This window comes from Poeciliopsis prolifica, unplaced genomic scaffold, assembly GCF_027474105.1.
Source record: "Poeciliopsis prolifica strain line A6 unplaced genomic scaffold, Auburn_PproV2 SCAFFOLD006, whole genome shotgun sequence".
NCBI classification, from domain to species: domain Eukaryota; kingdom Metazoa; phylum Chordata; class Actinopteri; order Cyprinodontiformes; family Poeciliidae; genus Poeciliopsis; species Poeciliopsis prolifica.
The window spans coordinates 11381593-11402500 of NW_026562381.1; the positions used below are offsets into that span (position 1 = coordinate 11381593).

General features: G+C 35.7%; 2 protein-coding genes across 2 annotated transcripts in view; one reads left to right on the forward strand and one right to left on the reverse strand.

The window, feature by feature from the left end:
- The first annotated feature begins 246 nt into the window (after nt 1-246).
- Nucleotides 247-15264, forward strand: LOC129360300 (SAM and SH3 domain-containing protein 3-like). The gene is made up of 9 exons (XM_055030429.1): nt 247-396; nt 3693-3883; nt 8468-8563; nt 10489-10623; nt 11323-11458; nt 12000-12151; nt 13153-13365; nt 13452-13596; nt 14550-15264. The coding sequence occupies exons 2-9, from the start codon at nt 3827-3829 to the stop codon at nt 14843-14845; spliced, it is 1230 nt and encodes a 409-aa protein (XP_054886404.1). The 5' UTR covers nt 247-396; nt 3693-3826; the 3' UTR covers nt 14846-15264.
- A 604-nt stretch (nt 15265-15868) lies between these two features.
- Nucleotides 15869-20908, reverse strand: part of LOC129360301 (palmitoyltransferase ZDHHC9-like) — a 32706-nt gene continuing 27666 nt past the window's right edge. Inside the window, exon 9 of the mRNA XM_055030430.1 lies at nt 15869-20145. Coding sequence (XP_054886405.1) covers nt 19975-20145 — 171 coding nt within the window. The 3' untranslated portion in view covers nt 15869-19974. The remainder of the gene's footprint in view (nt 20146-20908) is intronic.

Below are 20908 nucleotides of genomic sequence, written 5' to 3' on the forward strand. Positions count from 1 at the left end.
ATATAAATATAATAAGTGCATCACAACTATTAATCGATTACAATTTTTGAGTACTCTACCCACCTACTAAGATAAATATCAGTGATATTTACAGTAGTACTTACTGCCAATCTAGCAGAATTAGCAAAGCTAATGTAGCTTTTTTCTGCTAGCTAAGACGGGCAGTTAGCCTACGTGTTTGTTGACATGAGGAGTTTATACATCATTTAAACATCATTTAAATCCCTTTAAACATTGACTTTATTGATGGCCGAATCTCGTGGAACAAAAGTAGCTCAGCTGCTGTTTTGTTGGTAAAAACGGGGTGCATCAAACGTTAATGGTACCAGTACATTTTGGATGATTCGACTGGTATCTTGACATTCAATCTTTGGATATCAGCTCCATTTCTTTCAGGTGAGAAGCCCTCTGTGCCGTTAATCTTTAACTTCATCCACCATTTTGTTTTTTGCTGCTGTTTTGTGTCAGTAATACTTGCTGCTAAAATCAAGAATCAACAACAATTTATGTCTGGAAAGTTAACAACTTGATTTTTGCTAAATGTTCAGTATGAGATTTCCTGGTCATAATTAAATTGCCTTCAAAAAAATATTGTAATGTCTAATCTCTGATTTAAATGTAGCCTAATCATAAGTATTAGGGTTTATCAGAATGTGCTTGATAAGTCACCCCTGACTATTTATAAGAAAAGGAAATAAGTTCCTTTCCCCAAGCTTTTTCATTTCCTTTAAATGCCACAAAATCCTCTTTTTCAGCTGACCACATTGTACACAGCTTTTGTTTCAATATGTTTCAGCCTACAGAAATTACATTTTGCTTTCAGATTTTTTATTTCTGGCATCAATGAGTTGATTTTTGGTTCACGGTATGTGTCTTCAAATTTAATTGTTATGCCTTTAGCTTGCAAAGCTCTATTCGTCTCATTTCCTGGAACTTGTCATGCAACACCTTCCACCCTGCCTTAACACACTGTGTGACTAAAAACCTTTGAAACTGCTGTGGATGGCTCTTAAAAGAGGTTGCTTATGCATTTTCTATTTTTTCCAATATTTGCAAAGGAGGAAAAAAGGAACTACTAGCATGAGATGATTCTTTTCTATAAATAAAAGATTCTTCTGATCATGCATTTGTCTTGTGTCCATTTACCATAGGTCCTCTGTAAAAGTTGAAATAACATTTGTAACTGGTCTTCGTGGAGGCATACCAAACTCACACTTATTGTTAAAATCCAAATACACATTTATGCTCTAGGAAAAATGATAGAAGGAGATTAAAACCTGTCGAGGTTGAATTTCTAAATGAACCAAACAGTGCTTTATATTTGGTGCCACAGTCGAAAATTAACAGCAATAATTTAGGATAATTAGCCTCTCGTAAGACAAAAAACATTAAAAATAGAAGTTAATTTTTCTAAGTCACATTTTCACCATGATACTCATTTATTTCTAAATGTCACAGTTTCGGTTTGGAGGCCTTGGTCCTCGACGCGGACGTCGAGGGTTCGACTCCCGGTCCCGGCGACCTTTGCCCCCTCTCCTCGCCCTCTTTCCTGTCTGCCTACTGTCAGAAATACGAGCCACTATCTTGAAAATAATAACAGCTTGTTTTATGTCAAAAATTCCTTGATATTGATGAAAAACTATTAGTTCCACCAGCAGATTGTTTCACCTGTAACTTGGAAAAGTGTCTTTTTATAAATGCAAAAATTTGCTGGTGGAACTAGCAGATTTCACAGATCAATATTAAGGAATAATTTACTTAAAACATGTCTTACAGGTAACATACCTGTAAGCTAGTTTTGTCTTATTTTAAGTGTACTAAGATATTTGTGCTAGAAATTACACTACAACACTTGGGAGGAGTTTGTTTTTTTGCAGTGCACTCAGGTGTAACAAGTTGACTTGTAGCTGCATCATTGTTTACATCTGGATTATAAACAAAATGAGGTCACAGCGTTTGAGGAAATATTGTTCCACAGCACAACCAGTGGACAAACATTTACTGCATTTATTAATAATTTATGTTTAAATACTTTTACATCTTATATATTGAGTAATTTTTCATAACAAGACATTTTTGTCTGCATTACATTTAATCTGTCATTGCTTTGAGGTTGCACATTGTGAATTTATCACTGTACCGCTGCTCAGCTGCTGGTTGTTGTTTTCATACTTTTGTGATCATAAAGACAGATGAGTTTGGCTGCCAACCTGCAGTCAAATGACAGGAAACTCAAACAGGGCATCTTCGTCTCATGTGGTTTTCACACCACTGAAATAACAAGCTGAAGTTGCCTGAACTTCCTTCTCTGCACTCACTGCCAGATCGTGCTTTTGCCTCCCTGTCCTGCAGCCTGACTATGTTTTTAAAAAAATGCAGACATTTTTCTGAGTCACTCCTGTATTTTTGTCCAACGGCCGTCTCTTCTGGAACTTGTGACTAACGTTGCATCAAATTTATCTCATGAGTTATTAGCTGCATGAACATTTGCTGCAGCGATTGTCCTGGTGTTTGGCAGCTGCAGAGTCGTTGCAATATCCAAATATGTCATCCTTGATCATCTTTCACTTCCACACTATGAATACATTTTGAAATGTTGACCGTAAAGCTGTAAAACTGTTGTTGTGGTCTGAATAGTATAAATAAACAAGAGGGACTTTTTTTTACTTATACATGACCTCAAGAACAAAGTTATTAGATTTTGAGCAACTTGCATTTGGAAAAAATTCTTTAAATCTTTTCACATTTCAAAACACTTTGCTGTACTTTCTAATGCAAATATCTCAGCACACTTGAAATAAGACAACTTACAAGTATTTTGGTAACAAGACATAAGAGCTTCTTTTAAATCAACAATTCCTTGATATTGATGAAAAAGTGCTAGTTCAATTGGCAGATTATTTAACTAGTGAAACTACAACTTTTTCATCAATATTAAGTAATTACTTACTTTAAACAAGCTCGTATAACTTGCTAAAAAGTTACTTGTGTGTTAGTTTTTTCTTATTTCAAGTGTGATAAATATTTGGACTAGACCAAAAATACTTGATAAGATTTTATGCTTTTGCAGTGCAGAAGTTGTCATCACTGTAAAAACACAAAATCCAACCAAGTAATTTTTTGTAGCTTCTAATGCAAATATCTCAGTGTGCTTGAAATAAGACAAAAATAACTTACAAGTAACTTTTCATCAAGTTATTGGAGCTTGTTCTTTGTAAATAATTCTTTCATATTGATGAAAAAGTTCTAGTTCTTTGATACATTATTTCACTGAAAACATGAGAAAATTTTTTTGTTTATGGTTAGGAGCTATAAAGTCCTAGCTCCTAGCCAGTGGAGCTGGGACTTTTTCAGGAATTATTGTCTTAAAACAAGCTTTATCTTGCTAAAAAGTTACTTCTAAGGTAGTTTTCTCTTATTTCAAGTGTATATTTGCATTAGAAGCTAGACAAAGACTCTTGGTAGGATTTTGTGTTTTTGCAGTGTAGAACTTGCCATAATGGAGCCTGAGAACTGTTGAGCGAATAACTTCGCTTTTTTCACGGAAGCTAATGGCATGCAATCATGAGTAATGCGTGTAACCAACCCAGTAGCCCTGTTGAGCTTCTGAGCAGCAGAAACAGGGTTTGCCTTTTTGGTTTCATTGCACCCATGTGACTTCCTGACTTGTTCACTTCACTCTTCTGCAACAGAGTGCACCTCAGCCCTCTTCCTTTTCTCCTCACCTCTCTCCGGATCGTGGCAGCGCGGTGACAGACGTCGTTAGGTGATTAAACTCTGCAGCCTTCCCACAGCTTTTCTTGTCCGGAGAGAAAAGTGTAAGAAGATGCTGAGGCGAAGGCCATCGAACGCCTCAGAGAAGGAGCAGACGCAGAAGAAGAAGGTGAGTTTCTTCTTCTGGCTTTGTTTTGGGAAACTAACAATAAAGCCTGATTGGTGTGTATAAAACTGAGCTTCATGTTTTTACCGTTTTGTAGTGAAACTCCAGTGAACTCCATCACACTCTGCTGGCTTTGTCTGAGTCTTTTAAACACAGGATGTCAGTTCAACTTAGTGCAGAGCTCTGCGGTCAACCTGAAAGCCCCACAAACGCAGAACTTTAGAAACCTCTCGTATGTTTAACTAGTTTAGGTCCTTTTGTGTATTTCCTAACTATGTGCTGCAGCTTATGCTTTGTGAGTTCCTCTGTTCTGGCCTGGTGATTCATTGCAGATGCAGATTGAGTCAGAAAAGACTCGGTGGCTTCAGCCGGCTTCATCTCCAGCTGTCACCAAATCAGCACGCCTCCCACACTCGACACCAGTGCCCTTATTTTCCATCCTCAGCTCTGCTCCTGCGGTCTGATTGACATCTTGTCATTACACATCTCGCTTTTGTTCTCAGAAAACATTTGTATTTGCTCAGGGAGATAGAGACCGGAGCACCTCCTCGTTGTGGCTATTCAGTTTATTCGATCATGTTGCAGCAAAACTTTGAGATGTTAAAGGTCAGCGAGTTTGTCTGACTTCACCTGTGGTTTTAATTCTTCAGGTTTTTGACTTTGCTAAAACGCCTGCAATGATTGGCTGGCAGCAGTTGCTCAAGCTTTGCCCATTTCCTGTGGTTTCAGCACGCAGAGAAAAAAGGATAAGCTGCGATAAGATTTTTGCGCTGCGCCACAGTTCGACGGAAAATGAGACAAAGAGTTTCCGCCACAGATAGAGGGAAAACTCTGCTTGTTATGCAAAGGAGTTAAAATCGCAACCGATTTGGTTAACAGAAGTTTCTAATTTCAGAACGTGTGTAAGAAAACTGTAATTTGTACAGCAAAGAAATAATTTTTCAGGACTTGGACATACACTAAATGTCAAACATCGATGATGAGGAAGTATGAAAACTGGTATTTCCTATTTTCTGACATCCTAATTACCATATTTTAAAGATTCAGTCTGAAAGTCTGATGTTGTCTTGCTACTTTCATCACTTATAGATCTTTGCAAAAGTTCTCTTTAACCTTTCTCTCACAATACAACCACAGACTTCTATCAAATCTACTGAGATTTGTGCAAAAATACAACACAAAGTAGAGCACAGGTGGGAAAACAGATTCCTGTCTTATCACATTTTTACAAGTAAAATTATATAATTTATAAGGCCGCGTTACTCTGATTAGTTCCAGGCGACATGCAGTTACAGTTTTACTGCAATATTTTGTGGAAATGATAAAGATTGTGATTCTTTAGGTAACTGTGTGATTGTCACCTCATGGCCCAGCATTCATACCATCATAAACGCAATATTGATTTAAAACAGGCTTCTTCAGGATCAATTTAAAAAGTTAGATTTAAATCACTAAACTACACAGTTACTGTAATCATATTTTCAAATTTAATGACATTTATTTAAGCTCTAGTGCAACAAACAGTAAAGAAAAATAACATTTCTGATCATATTGTCAGTTTTGTTTTTATTTACTATCAATAACTGAAGTTAAATCAATATTCTTATGATGAGAACTCTGATGCACCTAAAAAAAAGTTCACCACGACGTTAAACTGTCTGGGTTACAAGCAGAATGCTGTGCAAGGTGGAATGCTATAAATACACCATCTCCACCATTAGGCACGGTGTTAGCAGCATCATGCTGTGGGGTTTGTTTTGGTCAAAATATTTTTATTTAGCTTGGACTTGTGTAAAATGAATACTCATCATTTTAATAGCTTGAAAACAAAAAACTTGCTTTAAGAAATCAACTAATTGATAAACAGAGTCAGCTTGTTTTTACTGTAATCATAAATGTTCATATTTGAAAACTTTAGAGAAAATGGACATTAGCAAGCAGCCAAGAAGACTTTAACTCTTCGTCTTTCACTCCAGAAGTCGCGTATAAATGGACGAGTGACAAGAGACGAAGTCAAAACCGACAGAAATCCTTTAAAAGTTCTGTTGCAATTTTCCATCAGACATGTAGGGGGCGCTACAAACAAGTAACTAACAAGTAACGGTAAATAGATTCTCTGGTCAGATAAGAAACTTTTTGGGGTTCATGTACAAAACCAACCAATTGCTGATTTAACCTGTGTTGGGTATAAACAAATAACTACCAGGGTTTCTAATATTAATACCAGCTGCATGTTTACCAGCCGCAGACTGGAAATATATTTTACTGGTATTCACAAAGTCAGAACTGCATTTAACCGAGAGGAGTAGTAACTAGTTACATCTAATCAATTACATTTACTTCAGTAACTTTTTGGGGAAAGGAAATACTTTTAAGAGTATTTTACTACACTGTACTTCTCATTTTTACTTGAGTAATTTTATTATGAATTATTTCTGCTCTTACTTGAATAAAATTTCTGTTTTCTCTACATACTGAATGAAAAAAACATGTTTAAACCAAATATTCACCAGATGCACACCTGCAGTTGTGTTAAAGTTTTATATGTTTTTTTATTGGAAAACATTTAATTTTCCTGATTTTATTTTTTATTTGTATGATTTATTGTCATTTTGGTTCTCAAAATAAGAAGTCCTTCTGAAGATGTAATTTTAAAACATTAAATGATTGATCATTTGTTCAATCAGTACTTGAGTAGACTTCTTTCCAAATACTTTTTTTACTCTTACTTGAGTGATTGAAGTAACTGTTATCTTATTTGATAACAGTTTTTGAGTACTTTGCCCTCCTCTAAATGTAGGATAATCCTGAAAGAAAAATTACAAAATACTTGAAATTGGGTACAAGGTTCACCTTCCAGCACAACCTGAAAGTTAAAATGTCCCAGTCTAAGTCCAAACTTAAATCTAATTAAGAATCTGTAGGAAGACTTGGAAAAAAATTACCAAAAATAATTTTCAAAGAGCTTGAGAAAAACATTTCAACACTAAATGATCAAAATGTGATTTAGAAAGTTGGCAAATTGACTCAGGTAGAAAAGCTTAAACAGGTTCTGAGTAGTTAAATAAAACTAATATCCCCAAATTAGATGAGTTGTGTTAACATTTTGGAAGTTTTATAAAAATAAACAATATTTAAATGTTGGTAAATTATGAACTCACAGCCAGTTTCTTTGGGAACATCATGGATTTATCGGTATAATGCTTATTATATTTTTATTACATTATTAATGTACAGTGACTGTTAAAGTATTTTTTTCTTGTGGAGACATTTTCGGGCACCAAAACTGGCTCCAGCCCAGGGGCCCACATCCTTGTAAATCCGGCCCTGCTGGTGGTTGAAATACCTACAACTTTCTGTCAGTCCATCAGAAAAAATCCAGATAAAGTTCAGTTTCTCCTTTTAACAGAATGTGAAGAAGGTCCAAAGATATTAATACTTCAGCTGAGCGCTCTATATTAGTGGCGCGGTTTATTTCAGAGACAGCTGTTTAGCAGCTGCCCTCATTTCCTTTCTGCTCTATATTTACACAAACGCAAGTCACAGGTAGAGCTGCAACCTGCAGAAAGCTGTGGACACAGAAATCTGGCTGCACTGCAAAAACAACAAGTGTTTGGTGCAGTTTCTAGTGCAAACATCAAATAAGACAAAACTAATTTACAAGTAACTTTTCTGCAAGATATAGAAGCTTGTTTTCAGTAAAATAATCCCTTACTATTGATTAAAAAGTACTAGGGGAAAATGTTTCTTTATAAGTGAAATAATCTGCAGTGGAATTACAACTTTTTAATCAATATTAAAGTTTTATTTACTTAAAACAAGCTCCCACATCTTTCTGAAAAGTTACTTATAAGTTAGTTTTGTCTCATTTCAAGTGCACTGAGATATGTGTGACACTTGGTTGGATTTAGTGTTTTTGCAGTGTTTGTGTAAAAATACTAAAATAATTTGGTAACACTTGATTTGAAGGGCAGTGATATAAATGTCAGAAACATGAAGGAGTCTTTGTGAATGTTAGGAAGTTTTATTTAGTAAATAATGACACTTTTAATGCAATGTTTACACTTGTAATGGACATTCAAAAGTGTCATTATTCACTATGTAATACAAATTTATCACTTTTAATAGAGTTTTTAATTATTTAAAGCACTCTTAGACATTCATATTTAAATGTTTTATACATTTTATCATTCATTGTTATATTTGTATTCTCAAATAACTAATAAGCAATTCCCTTGCGGGTCAATCAAGTATTTTCTACTCTGATGACATTGAAAATGTTACAAAGTGACACTTAATGACAAGAATCAGAAACATTTATTAAGACTCTGTTGTGTTCATAGCAGTTGTGGTTTCTGTGAGTTTTATGCACGTCCCTTCAAATAAAGCGTTTTCATAATCAGAAATCCAGCTGCACTTTCACTGTTTAACCTGTACAAGATAAGAGCAGAAGCCTTATCAGCGCTGCAGCACTGAATCACCGAGCAGCAGCCATTGTGCACCAACAGTCGCTTATCTGGTGCTTCTTTGTGTGTTTGCGCCTCTGCAGTTTGTGCTTCTTCTTCATAGCCTTTTTGTGTTTTGCAGCTCACCTTGCAGAGGTCCAGCAGCTTCAAGGATTTCATGAAGCACAAGCCCACCTCCCCCTGCACGCCAGACAAGGAGTTCACCTTAGATGAGCATGTGAGTCTCCCACCCAAAACCAGTTTGAAACAAAAGGCTGGAAAAGTGGAAGTAGGCGCCTCAATGTTTGTCATTTTAAGTTCCTGAATGGTTCTTCCTACAGGTAGTGTTTTCACAGTGTTCCTCATTTTTCTTCAGTCCCAGAGAGAAACCCCACTACTGTCAGTTGTGACTGAAAAAAGATACATTTCAGCTTCCCCTTTTTTTTTTCTTTTTTTTAAATCAGCCGCTTTACATTTTCTGTGAATCTCCCAGCAGAAAGGGTTTGTCACTTCTCGGCAGTGATGAGCGAGTTAGAGGACGAAAGAGTGCAGAAGTACAGAAGCGGAGAGGAAGTAAGAAGGAGAAGCAGTGCGGTGCAGATGACAGCACCGAGCAGACAGGATGTCCTCTGGTGACAGCTAGTCAAGCAGAGAGCCTCTGCGTCAGACAGGCTGAGCAGAAGCAGAAAGCATTAACCTGGCATCTGACGGGCCTTTCCCTGGAGATTATAACACGTTGAATTCTCGCCGTTATCAGGTTTTAATCCGACAAATTAACTCAGCCATGAAATCTGAGGGAGAATTAAATACTTCAGCAAAGAAACACTTTATTTGTGTCCTGATTGGACAGCTTATAGGTAAACACTGCTGTGGGTTTGGTTGCATTAAAGTGTCAGATTAGATTCTTCTCCATTTGCATAACTGACTAGACTGAATTGATGCAAAAACATAAAATCTTACCAAGTTTTCTTGTCTAGTTTCTAGTGCAAATATCTTAATACACTTGAAATAAGACAAAACAAACTTACAAGTAACTTTTCAACAAGATGTAGAAGCTTATTTTAAATAAATAATTTCTTAATGTGAATAAAAAAATGCTACTAACTCTGGCAAATTATTTCACTCATAACATGAAAAATGTCTTAAGTGAAATAATCTGCCAATGGAAATAGTTATTTTTCATAAATATTAAGGAATTAAAACAAACTACTACTTCTTTCTGAAAAGTTACTTGCTACTTTTCTCTCAATTCAAGTGTACTAAGATATTTGCATTAAAGACTAGTGAGATTTTGCGTTTTTTGCAGTGTGTGGCTGTACATGCTGTTACTCCCTGATGATGTAATTTTGTGTTTAATAAAAACCTCAAGGCTTTTGCTGCATGATTTTCTCTCCTGGCCTCTCTGCTCATTTCCTGTCTGAAACATGAGTTAGTAAAGGCCGTGATGCTAACAAGATGCTAACAGAAATAATAATGGTAAAAATGCAGACATGAAGAATCACCCATAGCCAAACCAATGCCAAACAATAGACATGTTTTCATTGCTAATGTGTCGATTTTTGATAAAGTTCTGGTTCCAGTGTCAGTGGAGCTAGTACTTTTAAAATAATTATTAACTTAAAACAAGTTGTAAAGTTACTTATAATAAACTTAACTTTGGGAATTAAACTGATGGGCAACAGTTTGGTCATGTGAAAGTGAAATGGTTTGTTTCCAGGTACACAATGAATTTAGGAAGGGTTGAAATGGCTAAAGATGGCGACTTTAGTTGGTCAGAAAAACAAATTGACCAAGAGACGTCATGTTGCTTGTTGCAATGTATTCATGTTGTATGTAATCCAAACTATTGAGTAACAAAAACAGTGAGAACCTCAGTTTCCTTGAATCACCAGGAAGCAGGTGTGTGTGTGTGTGTGTGTGTGCGTGTGCGTGTGTGTGTGTGGGGGTGTGTGTGGGTTCTCAAACACCAAGACCACAAACCTGCACGGTTTCTAGTTCATGAGAATTCAACCATTTTTTGCCTGTGCGATCACGATAAACCGGCTTCGCCTTTGTGACATTAAAGGAACAGGTCGCTGTGTTAGACTTTCTGTGATCTCTTGTAACCTGACAGGCGTTGATAGACATCTGGTGTTTTTTTTTATTTTTTTTGTATTGTGTTAGGTGGGAGACAATGTGACAGAAGAAGAAGTAGTGAAAAGTGGCAGCAAACTTGGGAAAAAGTGGCGCAACGTGATCTCCCGTACGATGACCCGGAAAACATCCAAGATGGTGCAGAAGGCCTTGGCTGAGGAGGGGGTGAGAAAAACCTGACAAATTAAATTCTTACAAAATGTAATAGAAAAATGTCTGCAGCCCTAAAAAAGAGCCCAGTCCGGGTTTCAGATCAACCTTATTTAAAAAGACTTCAAGCTTGTTTTTCTGAGCTATTTGCCTCCCTCTTGTGGTCAGAAAATGAGCTGCATCTATTTCAATAAAATACAGAAATAGTTAACAGATTAACTTGATCAATTTTTTTAAAAATGTTTGATTAAGTTAAATTTTGAGAATACAATTCTCTGCTAGGTTATGTTTTTTAATTAATAATTTTTAATAAATATTTATTTTTTATTTATTTAGTAAAATAAATAAATACGTTTCTCTGTTTATTTAGATAAATGCATATTTATTTATTTATTATTCACTTAAATATTCATTTCAATATTTATTGATTTAGACATGTAAATGAATATACTTTCTTCAATATGCAAAATGAAGTGAATTTATTTATTGATCAATTTGATCAACATTTCAAATAATTTTTGATAACACAAATAATATTTAGCAGAAATAATTTAAATTGAATGAATGTTTTTCTAATTCTTTTCATTATTGGCTGCTATTCAAGCAAGAAAAACAGGACTACCATCAGTTCAATATATTTCATTGATATTTAGTGTTTTGTGATTTGGTTTAATTAAAAATAAACTTGTTTATTTAAATGTTGTTTTTCTCCAGGCGGAGAGCGGCGAGGAGCTGTCCCCCGTCTCCTCTGACTTTCTTCCAGACATGAGTGTGGGACAGAGGACGTCTGTCTGCTCCACGGGGTCAGAGGACACGACCCCCAGCCCAGTGAGCCGCCAGCTCTCTGCCAGTAAGCCTGCAAGAACCACCACAGAAAACCCACAGGCAAACAAACATGCTGCCCTTTTACGGTCAAATTTAATAGCTCAGAGAAAACATTGAATTCACTGTGACTGAGTCACAGTTTTTATGTTTGGACAAGTTTTCACCACTCAGAAATAATTGGGACTACCATTATTATTTCTTCCTAAAAGGAAAAATTTAACCTCATAAATATTTGACATCTGCTGACAGATGCTTAAAAAATAGATTTTAATAATTTTGCAAAGAATGAAAGAAGAAGGGATGAGCAAAATCTCCCCCATTGCAAAAACTAAAAGCCTTACCAAATATTTTTATCTGGTTTATATTGAAAATATCTTGAAATAAGACAAAACTAAATTAATGTTAATATAGGAGCTTGATTAAAGTCAATAATTCCTTAATACTGATGAAAAAGTACTTATTCTGTTTGCAGATTATTTACTTACAACATTATTATTATTATCTGTCTATAGTGATACATATTGTTACTGATTTATTGTCCAGCCCTAATCGTCTGTTGTCTTCAGGCAGCGACAGGCAGAGCCTGGACAGCGGGTACTGCCAGCGGGACAGCATGAGGCTGGAGGACAGCGCCTACAACGGGCCTTTCTGCGGCCGCGCCGTGGTCCACACCGACTTCACTCCCAGCCCCTACGATGTGGAGTCGCTGAAACTCCAAGTGAGTCTGTCTGTGATCTGGCCTTTAGCTGAGTCTGCTGTCTGGTTGTTGTTGTCCTCCTGGGAGCTTGTTAGCTCCATGAAATATTATGATTATTATTCTGCACAGGAAGAATAATCTGCAGGGCCCGACTCTTTCTGAATGTCTAAACACATTGACTCAATCTAAGAAAAACATTAAAAAAAAGAGTAAATAAAAAAAGATACTTCTATAGGTGATACAAAATATGTCCATTACATTTTTTTGCACAAAATCATAATATTTTAGTTTGCCCAGTTCTGCTGTTTTGAGCTCTTTTCAGAAAGAGTTGTTTTAGTAGATCCACGTATCAGATAGAAAACAGGGGTTGTACATTTCCACCAAAAATAGTAAAAAAAAAAACAAGAACATTTCTGAGTTTGAAAATTCAACATTTTCAAATTCAGCCCACAACTCTGGTAAAATTTAAGCATCAGTCTTGCCACACTGACACTGATATTGATACTAATATTTATATTGGTTATTTTGACTTGAGCCACCCACCTCTATTTATACTCATTAAAAATGGCTGAAAAAAAGATGTCAGTGAAATTACCTCAAATCTTTGATAAGCAGAAGTAGAGCATCCGGCACAACCAACTGGTATCTGGACTGTAGGTCAACATCAAAACAATTATGTTTTCCAGCAGCCATTGTACAGAGCATGCAATAGTAAAACCTACTGACCAAATGTGCTGGAGATCTGCTTGGGTTGCTAGGTGACAGGTGGAACTCTGCTGGGGTTGCTAGGTAACGGCGAAATGCCATCAAATGTGATTTGTTTTTGAAATGGCTCATTTTCCATACACCAAAAAACATTCATTTATAGCCACAAAATGACAGGGTGTTTTTTTAAGCATTTGAACTGTGTTTAGATGCAGTTGAGACCCAAATTGAGGTACAAAATAGGCCCCTTTAATGAGGGTTTCCGAGGTTTTACTAGAACAAACCCTCATCTCGATGCTTTGCGTCTTATTTCACAGAAAGGTGACATTATCCACATCATTGACAAGCCCCCCGTGGGAACCTGGACAGGAAAGCTCAACAACAAAGTGGGATCCTTCAAGTTCATCTATGTCAACCTTCTGCCCGATGAGACGCCTCCAACCAGGAGGAAACGCTGCCACAGCAAAGGCAGCCGGTCCAAATCCAAGCCCAAAACCTTGGAGGAAGTTCTGGACCGCATTGGCCTGACGGTACGTGGGCCGAGCTGTTGCCTCTCTGGTTCCTGTCCACACATTAATCCCAGTCTGATGAGAGTTTTACACTGTTTACATTTCAGGAGCTGAGCTCCTTGCTGTCCATGCACGGCTTCCAGAGCCTGGAGGACTTCACCGGGCTGAAGGAGTCTCACCTGAATGATCTGAACATCACAAACCCAGATCACCGCTCCAAGATCCTGAACGCAGCTGACCTGCTCAGAGATTGTATGTCCAAACACGGCACAATCCCGTCATATTTCAGATTAATGCTGCTCGACGGCTGCTGCTCAGACCAGGAACTGGAAATAAAGTTTTGAACAATGTTTTTATTTAGGAGGAAAACTAAGACAACTGGCTTTTTCTGTCAGATTTAATTCCTTTTAACGCATATTCAGTGACATTTTACCAAAAAAAAAAAAAACTGAGAAACTGGTTAGGTTTACTTTTGCTGAATTATAATTTAACCAGCATGTCAAGTGGCAAATTTAAGTATAGCTCTTCATTATTTAGTCATTTATTGTAATTCTGGTTTAAATTTAGACTAAGTCAGCCAAATACCATTTAATTTTAAAGTTAAATAATGGAATTCATTATTTAGTTTTCTCTTTCCAGGATATAAAATGAGGAGATCATGAAAGGACAAAATAAACGTTGAGTAAAAATGTTCATAATTCATTGAGTTCTTATTTGTTACAAAAGAGAAGTTTACAAGCAAAAAATAATTAATTTATGACCTTAAAAGTTAGCAAAACTAGATAAGTGAACAATACAAACAGAAAAGACATTTGGGAATTAGAAATAAAAAGCAAAATATCATCAGCATAAAGGGAAACCTGGTTCAGTTTGACCTGTTTGAATGTCTTAAAAAGTCATTAATTACACAAACTGACATGCAAATCTTACATTATTAGTTATAAGTGACATGTATGCCAGTGGAACAAGACATTTTACTCATATATTATAAAAATATTTTTATTTGTTCCACTGAGACTATAGCTACAATTGAAAAAATCTGCCAATGAAACTATAATTCTTCAGGCAATATTAAGGAATTATTGACTGAAAAGTTGAAGTTAATTTTGTCATATTTCAATTGCAGTAAGATATTTACACTAGAAACTAGGTAAAATACTTTGAAGGCTTTTGTGTTTAACCCTGATTTATTTTCCATCTTTCAGCTGAAGACGAGTCTGAACCAGAGGGCGATGAAGAGGAGGAGGAGGAGAGACCAGCTGAACACTTGAAGGAGCCGCGGGACTCGGGTTGCTTTGAGAGCTCAGAGAACCTGGAGAACGGCCGCGAGGAGCCGAAGACGGAGGAGGAAGAGTCAAACCGGCAAACAGAGAAAGAAGAAGGAGAAGAAGAAGAAGAAAAAGAAGAAGAAGAAGAGAAGTCAGAGGAGACGCAGGAGGCCGAGAACCTGGAGGCTGTCCAGGAACAGCTGCAGGAGCTGACGGTGGACGAAGGACAGTGACAGGTGATGGAAAACTCTCTCAAACATTCCCGTCTCATTTCTGAAGCTGTGATCAGCGTTTAAAGCCTCTCTTCATCAAAAGAGAGCAGATAGCGCCACTTCTCTGCTAGGACCCTGAACGAGCACGCTGTCCGTTACTGAAGGATGATTTTCCCACGATACCAATCATTTCACAGCTCGCTTACAAGCTGCACAAACTATTACCAGCTGCACAGATGGCGGATTTTTTAACCAACTTGTAAAATATGATGGTGTAATTTTACTTGAGGCATATTTTGTTGTATAATGTTTCAGCTAAAACATTCAAGGATTTCACTCTGTCCTTTATGTTTTCGGTTTTTTCCTTCATGAATGTAAACTATCTTCACATTTTTCATGTATCTAAACTGATATGTTTTTTGTGACTGTAAATAAATTAAATAAACTTTAATCAGTGGAGTGTAAATTACCTTGGTTAATCCCTGATTAAATTGGTTCTTAGTTCTGCGTTAATTCACAAGTATTTGGTTATTTTTTTTGTTTTCCACTAGTTTCTATGGAGACAGTAGCTGATAAATTATGACATCAGTTTCCTTTCCTGAAGCTCCTCCCCTTCCTAATGCAGTGCATTCTGGGAGTAATATTTACAATAGTACCATCTTCAGCAACATTTTGATGAGCCAACTAACAGCAGAGTAAAGTTGGTGTCAAACAGATTTCATTTTAAAGATATTAATCAATGTTTCTAGAGGTCAAAGGTCCACTATCCAGTCCATATTCACAAAATTAAAAGAAATATTATGTTTGTGCTGTTTTGTGCTGCTAAAACTGTAGAAGCAGTCGACTGACACCAACTTGTTAATCTTTGATGACCTCTGGAAACATTTATAAATATCTTTAAAATTATAGCGGCACAAAATTTGTTGCTGCTCAAACGTAACTTAAACATCAATTTTGTTTAATTCTGAGGCCACTTCAACAGCAGGCCACTAACGTCTGCATACAAAACAATATTCAAATTGTGAAAAAAAGTATTTAAAATAGTCAGTTTTTAGTAAGACAACATTGTTTATTTAATGGACACACAGATCAAGTAAAAAGAAGTGAAGCAATTTGAATGAAATACAGAGAATCACAGTGTTGATAACTAAGAAAACATAAATAATGATTCCTTCAAAGTATCTGTGTATATAATGTGGTGTAACTGACTGATCAGAGCATTCAGATCTGATCTTCATTTCAACACAGGATTTATAAATACAAGAGCTAAAACTGGTCTTCAAAACTAAAAAACATAAAAATCCATCTGTCCCTTTAAGATGTGCTTCAAACATCCCTTCTCCCAAATGTCCACTAACTACATTCCTGCTTCTCAATAATAACACCAAGCCATCTTAAAATACCTTCACAGTAAAGGAGTTCAGCTTTAGGTTTAGCACTTTTTTACTGGCGATTGAACATTTAAAATACAGCTGTATCATGGCAACATTTACACAAGCTGCTTTGGAAATGTAAACTTCTGCAAACTTTCATAGGTTATCATGATATTATGGATATGCTTGATTTCAAAGACTTTCAGCTTACGCTTCAGTCTGAACCTTTATTAACAAGTGCCTTATTTAAGATTTACCAAAATCCCTCTCAACTCTTAAATAAATCTTGTTGGGCAGAAATGTCTGATATAAAACTTGAAGTCTACACAAGAAAGATTCACAAACACAAACTCTTGTCTTGCATACAACACAGTCACTACTACAGACTTGCTATCAGCTAACACCTTCTAAATACTAACGTGAAAAGATCTTCCCGCTCTTTTCTCTGCGATTACATCCCGTCAAAACTGTCTGATGTGTCAGGTGCTTCTTCTGCAGGAGCAAATATCAAGAGACAGAGTTTAATGTAGAGGCAGGGAAGAAGAAGAGGAAGAAGAGAGAAAATGCAAAGGAAGGAAGATCCACCTCCGCCATAATTCACAGAAGTTGCTGCACAATAAACCCTAGCCACACTTCGTTATCCATTACTTTAATGTGTTTCATCGCAGCTCTACCTAACAATATACAATACATAACGGTTTTATTTTTCATTTTGCATCACAAACTCCAGTTTCTTATCTTATCAGATGTTTTTGTGGCCAAGTCAAAGGTAGAATACTGTATCTCTAAAAGGAGTTGTCAGTTAACATATATTAAGATATATTGTTGCAGTTTCCCATTTATAAAAGAAGAAAATTTTGATATTTTATTTTGGCTGTAAAATTAATCATCAAATCGGATTTTAGCATCTGGTTAGCTTAGCTTAGCTGAAAATGTGATTTGTTATTATTATTAAAGGCTAAAAATACAAATTTACGTACAAGCCAAATGTTAAGAATTTTTTTGATTTAGAGAAACAAAATATATATTTCTGTGGGATTACAAACCGTTTGTCTAAGCTGGGGCTTGTTTTTATGCTAAATTTAGTTAATCTAAAGTTAAATTAGTCAGTCCCAGTAAATTTTAATCATACATAATTGGATTTAATCCGCTGAAAAACTTGCAGCCGTATAGTTGTCTTTTATTCCCCAAAAATACCAATTATTTTTTAATTATCTAAACCATTAGATTGAGCTAATTTAAAATAGTCACAAATTAATCTCCAGTTTACATCTTGAAAAATTTTAGTTTTCTTTCATTATTGTTACTTTTTTTTTACCAGTTTTGTTAAGACGGAATTAATTATAGGATGTAATTGAATTTTAATTTATTGTTGCTCTGAATGTTGAATTCAGGAATTAGTCCTGCTAGACTGAACAAATTCAAATGCAGCAGCTAGTTAGCATAAATTTAACTTAGCAGAAAAGCTTGATTTATTTTGAGAAGCAAAAAGGAAAAGACATTTTCCTTTTACTAAGCAGGCACATTTAATATTGGCTTATATTCACAAAAAATAAAGCTAAACTAAGCTATGCTAAGCTAAGCTATGCTAAGCTGCACCAAGTTTCTTAGTTGCTTCCATCAACTAAAAAATTCAATTTAAATTGAGATAATTGTTTTTTTTCATGATCAATTTCATTTTATGAAATTGTAATTTCTCAGTTGAAACAGACAAAATCAGTTCTTATGGATTAAAAAAAAATCTTTTTAAAAACTTTATGGGTCAAATTGTGTTTTTTCAGTTTGCTTTTCAAAACAAATTAAAGTTTTAATTGTACCTTTTCTATTTTGTTCCAAGTTAAATGAAGAAATCAATTTAGATCAATTCAGCATTCACAGCTAGTTAGCTTAGCTTAAACAGAAGAAGCTTAGCTTCTTCTGTTTAAAATAAGTAGAAATCATAAAATACTTGAAGATTTCCAGAAATACAAATTACACTCTTTGTCTTGTAGCAGTTTTACTAAGCAATTTGTCACACAAATGTAAACTGAGCTAGGCTAAGATAAGCTACGCTAACAAACTAGCAAGTCCCACCATGATTTCTTCAGTGGCTGCAGCAAGATGTTTTCTTCTATAAGTCAGATTCCCGTTTGTAGCTGATTTTTGATTCAACACTGTTAGAGGATCGTCCCTGTTGCTCGAGTTGCAGCTGCAGTGATAAGGCACTGTTAATGCAAGTGTCGACACTCATTAGGCCTTTTCTTTCCTCAGACTCAGGAATCTCACTGTAATCTCACAAGCCTCAACATCACACTACATCTTTAGTTATAAAAAAAAAAAACACACAAAAAAAAAACACACAAAAAGAAACCACAGCAGTTGAGATTGATTTAAAAAAAAGATGCACACACGCGTGAACAGCACTGAATGCAGCAGGATCAGAATACAAGGTCACCTGGAGGGAGTCTGACCTGCGAACGATTCCTCCTGCCTGGGCATCACATGTTAAACCCAACGCTTATACCCATGTTCTCACAAAGCTGCTTTTCCAGCCTCACAATGGTTTGCATAGGGTATGTAATTTATGTACAGCATAGATGACGCACTGCAAAAACAATACATTTTACCACTTACTTATGGTCTAGGTTTTAGTGCAAATATTTTACTTCACTTCAAATAAGACAAAACTAACATACAGGCAGAGCTGGGTAGTAACTACTTTTACTCAAATGTACTTTTAGGAGTATTTTTACTAACGTTCACTTTTTCCTTTTACTTGAGTGATTTTGTTATGAAGTATTTCTACTCTTACTTGAGTGAAATTTCAGTTTTCTCTGCCCACTGAATGAAAAATGAACATGTTTTAACCAAACGTTCACTAGACAGAGACACACACCTGCAGTTTTTGTTAAAATTTCAGAAGTTTTTTATTGAAAGAGACCAATTTTGGAAAAAAAATAATTAGCCTAATTTTAGTATTTTTTTTTTTGTTATTAATATGAATTATTGTTATGTTTGTCCTTAAAATACCAAAATGTTCACTTAACTTTATATTCTGGTCCATCTGATGAAGTAATTTTAAATATTAAATGATTGATAATTGGATTATTAGGTAAAAATAAGTATTTTTTGAGAATCATATTTGAGTATGATTCTTGTGTCCTCTGCCCACTTCTGATTACAAGTAACTTTTCATCAACAGTCAATCATCTCTTAATATGAATCAAAACGTCACAGTTTCTCTGGCAGATTATTGCACTTACAACAAGACATTTTCCCTTGTTATAAGTGAAATAATCTGGACTTTTTCCAGCAATATTCAGGATTTACTCAAAACAAGCTCTTATAACTTGCTGAAAATATTCCTGTAAGTTAGTTTAGTTTTATTCCTGTGGCTCAAAATATCTGCTCTAGAAAATGTTAAATACTTGGTAGGATTGAGAGTTTCTGCAGTGTTTTTGATTCGACCGATGTGCAGGAACCAGACTCTTCGTCTCTGATGCTTGCTATAACTGAACTGGCCTCTGGAGATAAATGTTTACAGTTTCAAATGAAGAACAAGTAGACTGACAATCAGCGTTGGATCTCTGAGCAGCGTCTCTCCTGAGAGTCTTTTCCATGCAGGGATCAGGAGATGGGAAGCTGCTGATTTTCCTTCTCTTCTGGTCGTCAAACGTCTCTGCAGGAAAAGCGCAGGCGCTCCAATCCGTTAAAGGTCAAAGGTTAACTGAATCCCCCTCACATGATCAGGTGTCGATTATTATTGTTCTTCAGTTCACAGATTGCTGGTCCGTCCAGCTACTGGTTCTTGGCGATGGACGTCTCTGCGTCGGTCTCTGGAGAAGCCAGCGGCGGCAGCTTTGCGGCTGGCGGCGGGTCGTCTTCAGGGGCGGAGCTTTGCTCTGCTGTGATGCTCGGCTTGACATCGTCAGGCGTGTGCTCGTTGGGGATGAGAGGAGCTGTGGTTTTCTGTGAAAAAGATGCAGAGAGAGAGGTTAAAAAGAGAGAAAACAGAAAACAAGCAGGTCCTGTCATGGTAACACATCTTACTGGGTGATAAATCGTTCCGGAATTTATTGCGATAAACGATAACATTATTGTTTCTTTTCAACTAAGCAAGATCATACTCCTAAAGATCAATAAACTTTAAGTTCTGATGAACATTTAACACTGGAAGACATTTTAAATCTCCAAAATAAAGAAAACAATAGAAATAACAAATAAAATGAATTATTAAATCTCTGTAAACAAAACTGTCCTTCAAAATAAAGGTGTAGTTGAGACCAAAGCTCCAGATTAAAAACTATTATCATCTAGTTTTGAAGGGGAAAAAAAGACAAAAACAATAAATAATGCAAACGGAAATTATTGATTTTGCTTCACGTTCTCATGTGATTAATTGATTTATTGGTTACTGTGACGTGTTAGCCACACTTTTCAGATTTTAATCAGTCAAAAATCTTTCTCTTACAAAAAAATCATAATAAAGTTTATAGTTTACACATGAAAAAATGGCAAAACATACAAGGAGTATGGGAACATTTCAGAGCACATAAAATCAAAACCACACAGTAAAAAGAGCAAAAATTTTAAATAATTCTTTTTAATTTAGATAAAAAAATTTTAATCAAAATAATAACAAATCAAACATCTGAATGTTATACAAAAAATACTGGATGAATCAGGTTTGTTACTTAGTTGTTACCAATGTTATCTCCATGTATTTAATAAA

Excerpts from the sequence above, each read along its gene's own strand:
- LOC129360300 (XM_055030429.1), top strand. The coding sequence starts at position 3,827 with ATGCTGAGGCGAAGGCCATCGAACGCCTCAGAGAAGGAGCAGACGCAG. Across the intron at positions 10,624-11,322 it reads AGGCCTTGGCTGAGGAGGGG|GCGGAGAGCGGCGAGGAGCT; the intron begins GTGAGAAAAACC and ends GTTTTTCTCCAG. Across the intron at positions 11,459-11,999 it reads GAGCCGCCAGCTCTCTGCCA|GCAGCGACAGGCAGAGCCTG; the intron begins GTAAGCCTGCAA and ends TGTTGTCTTCAG.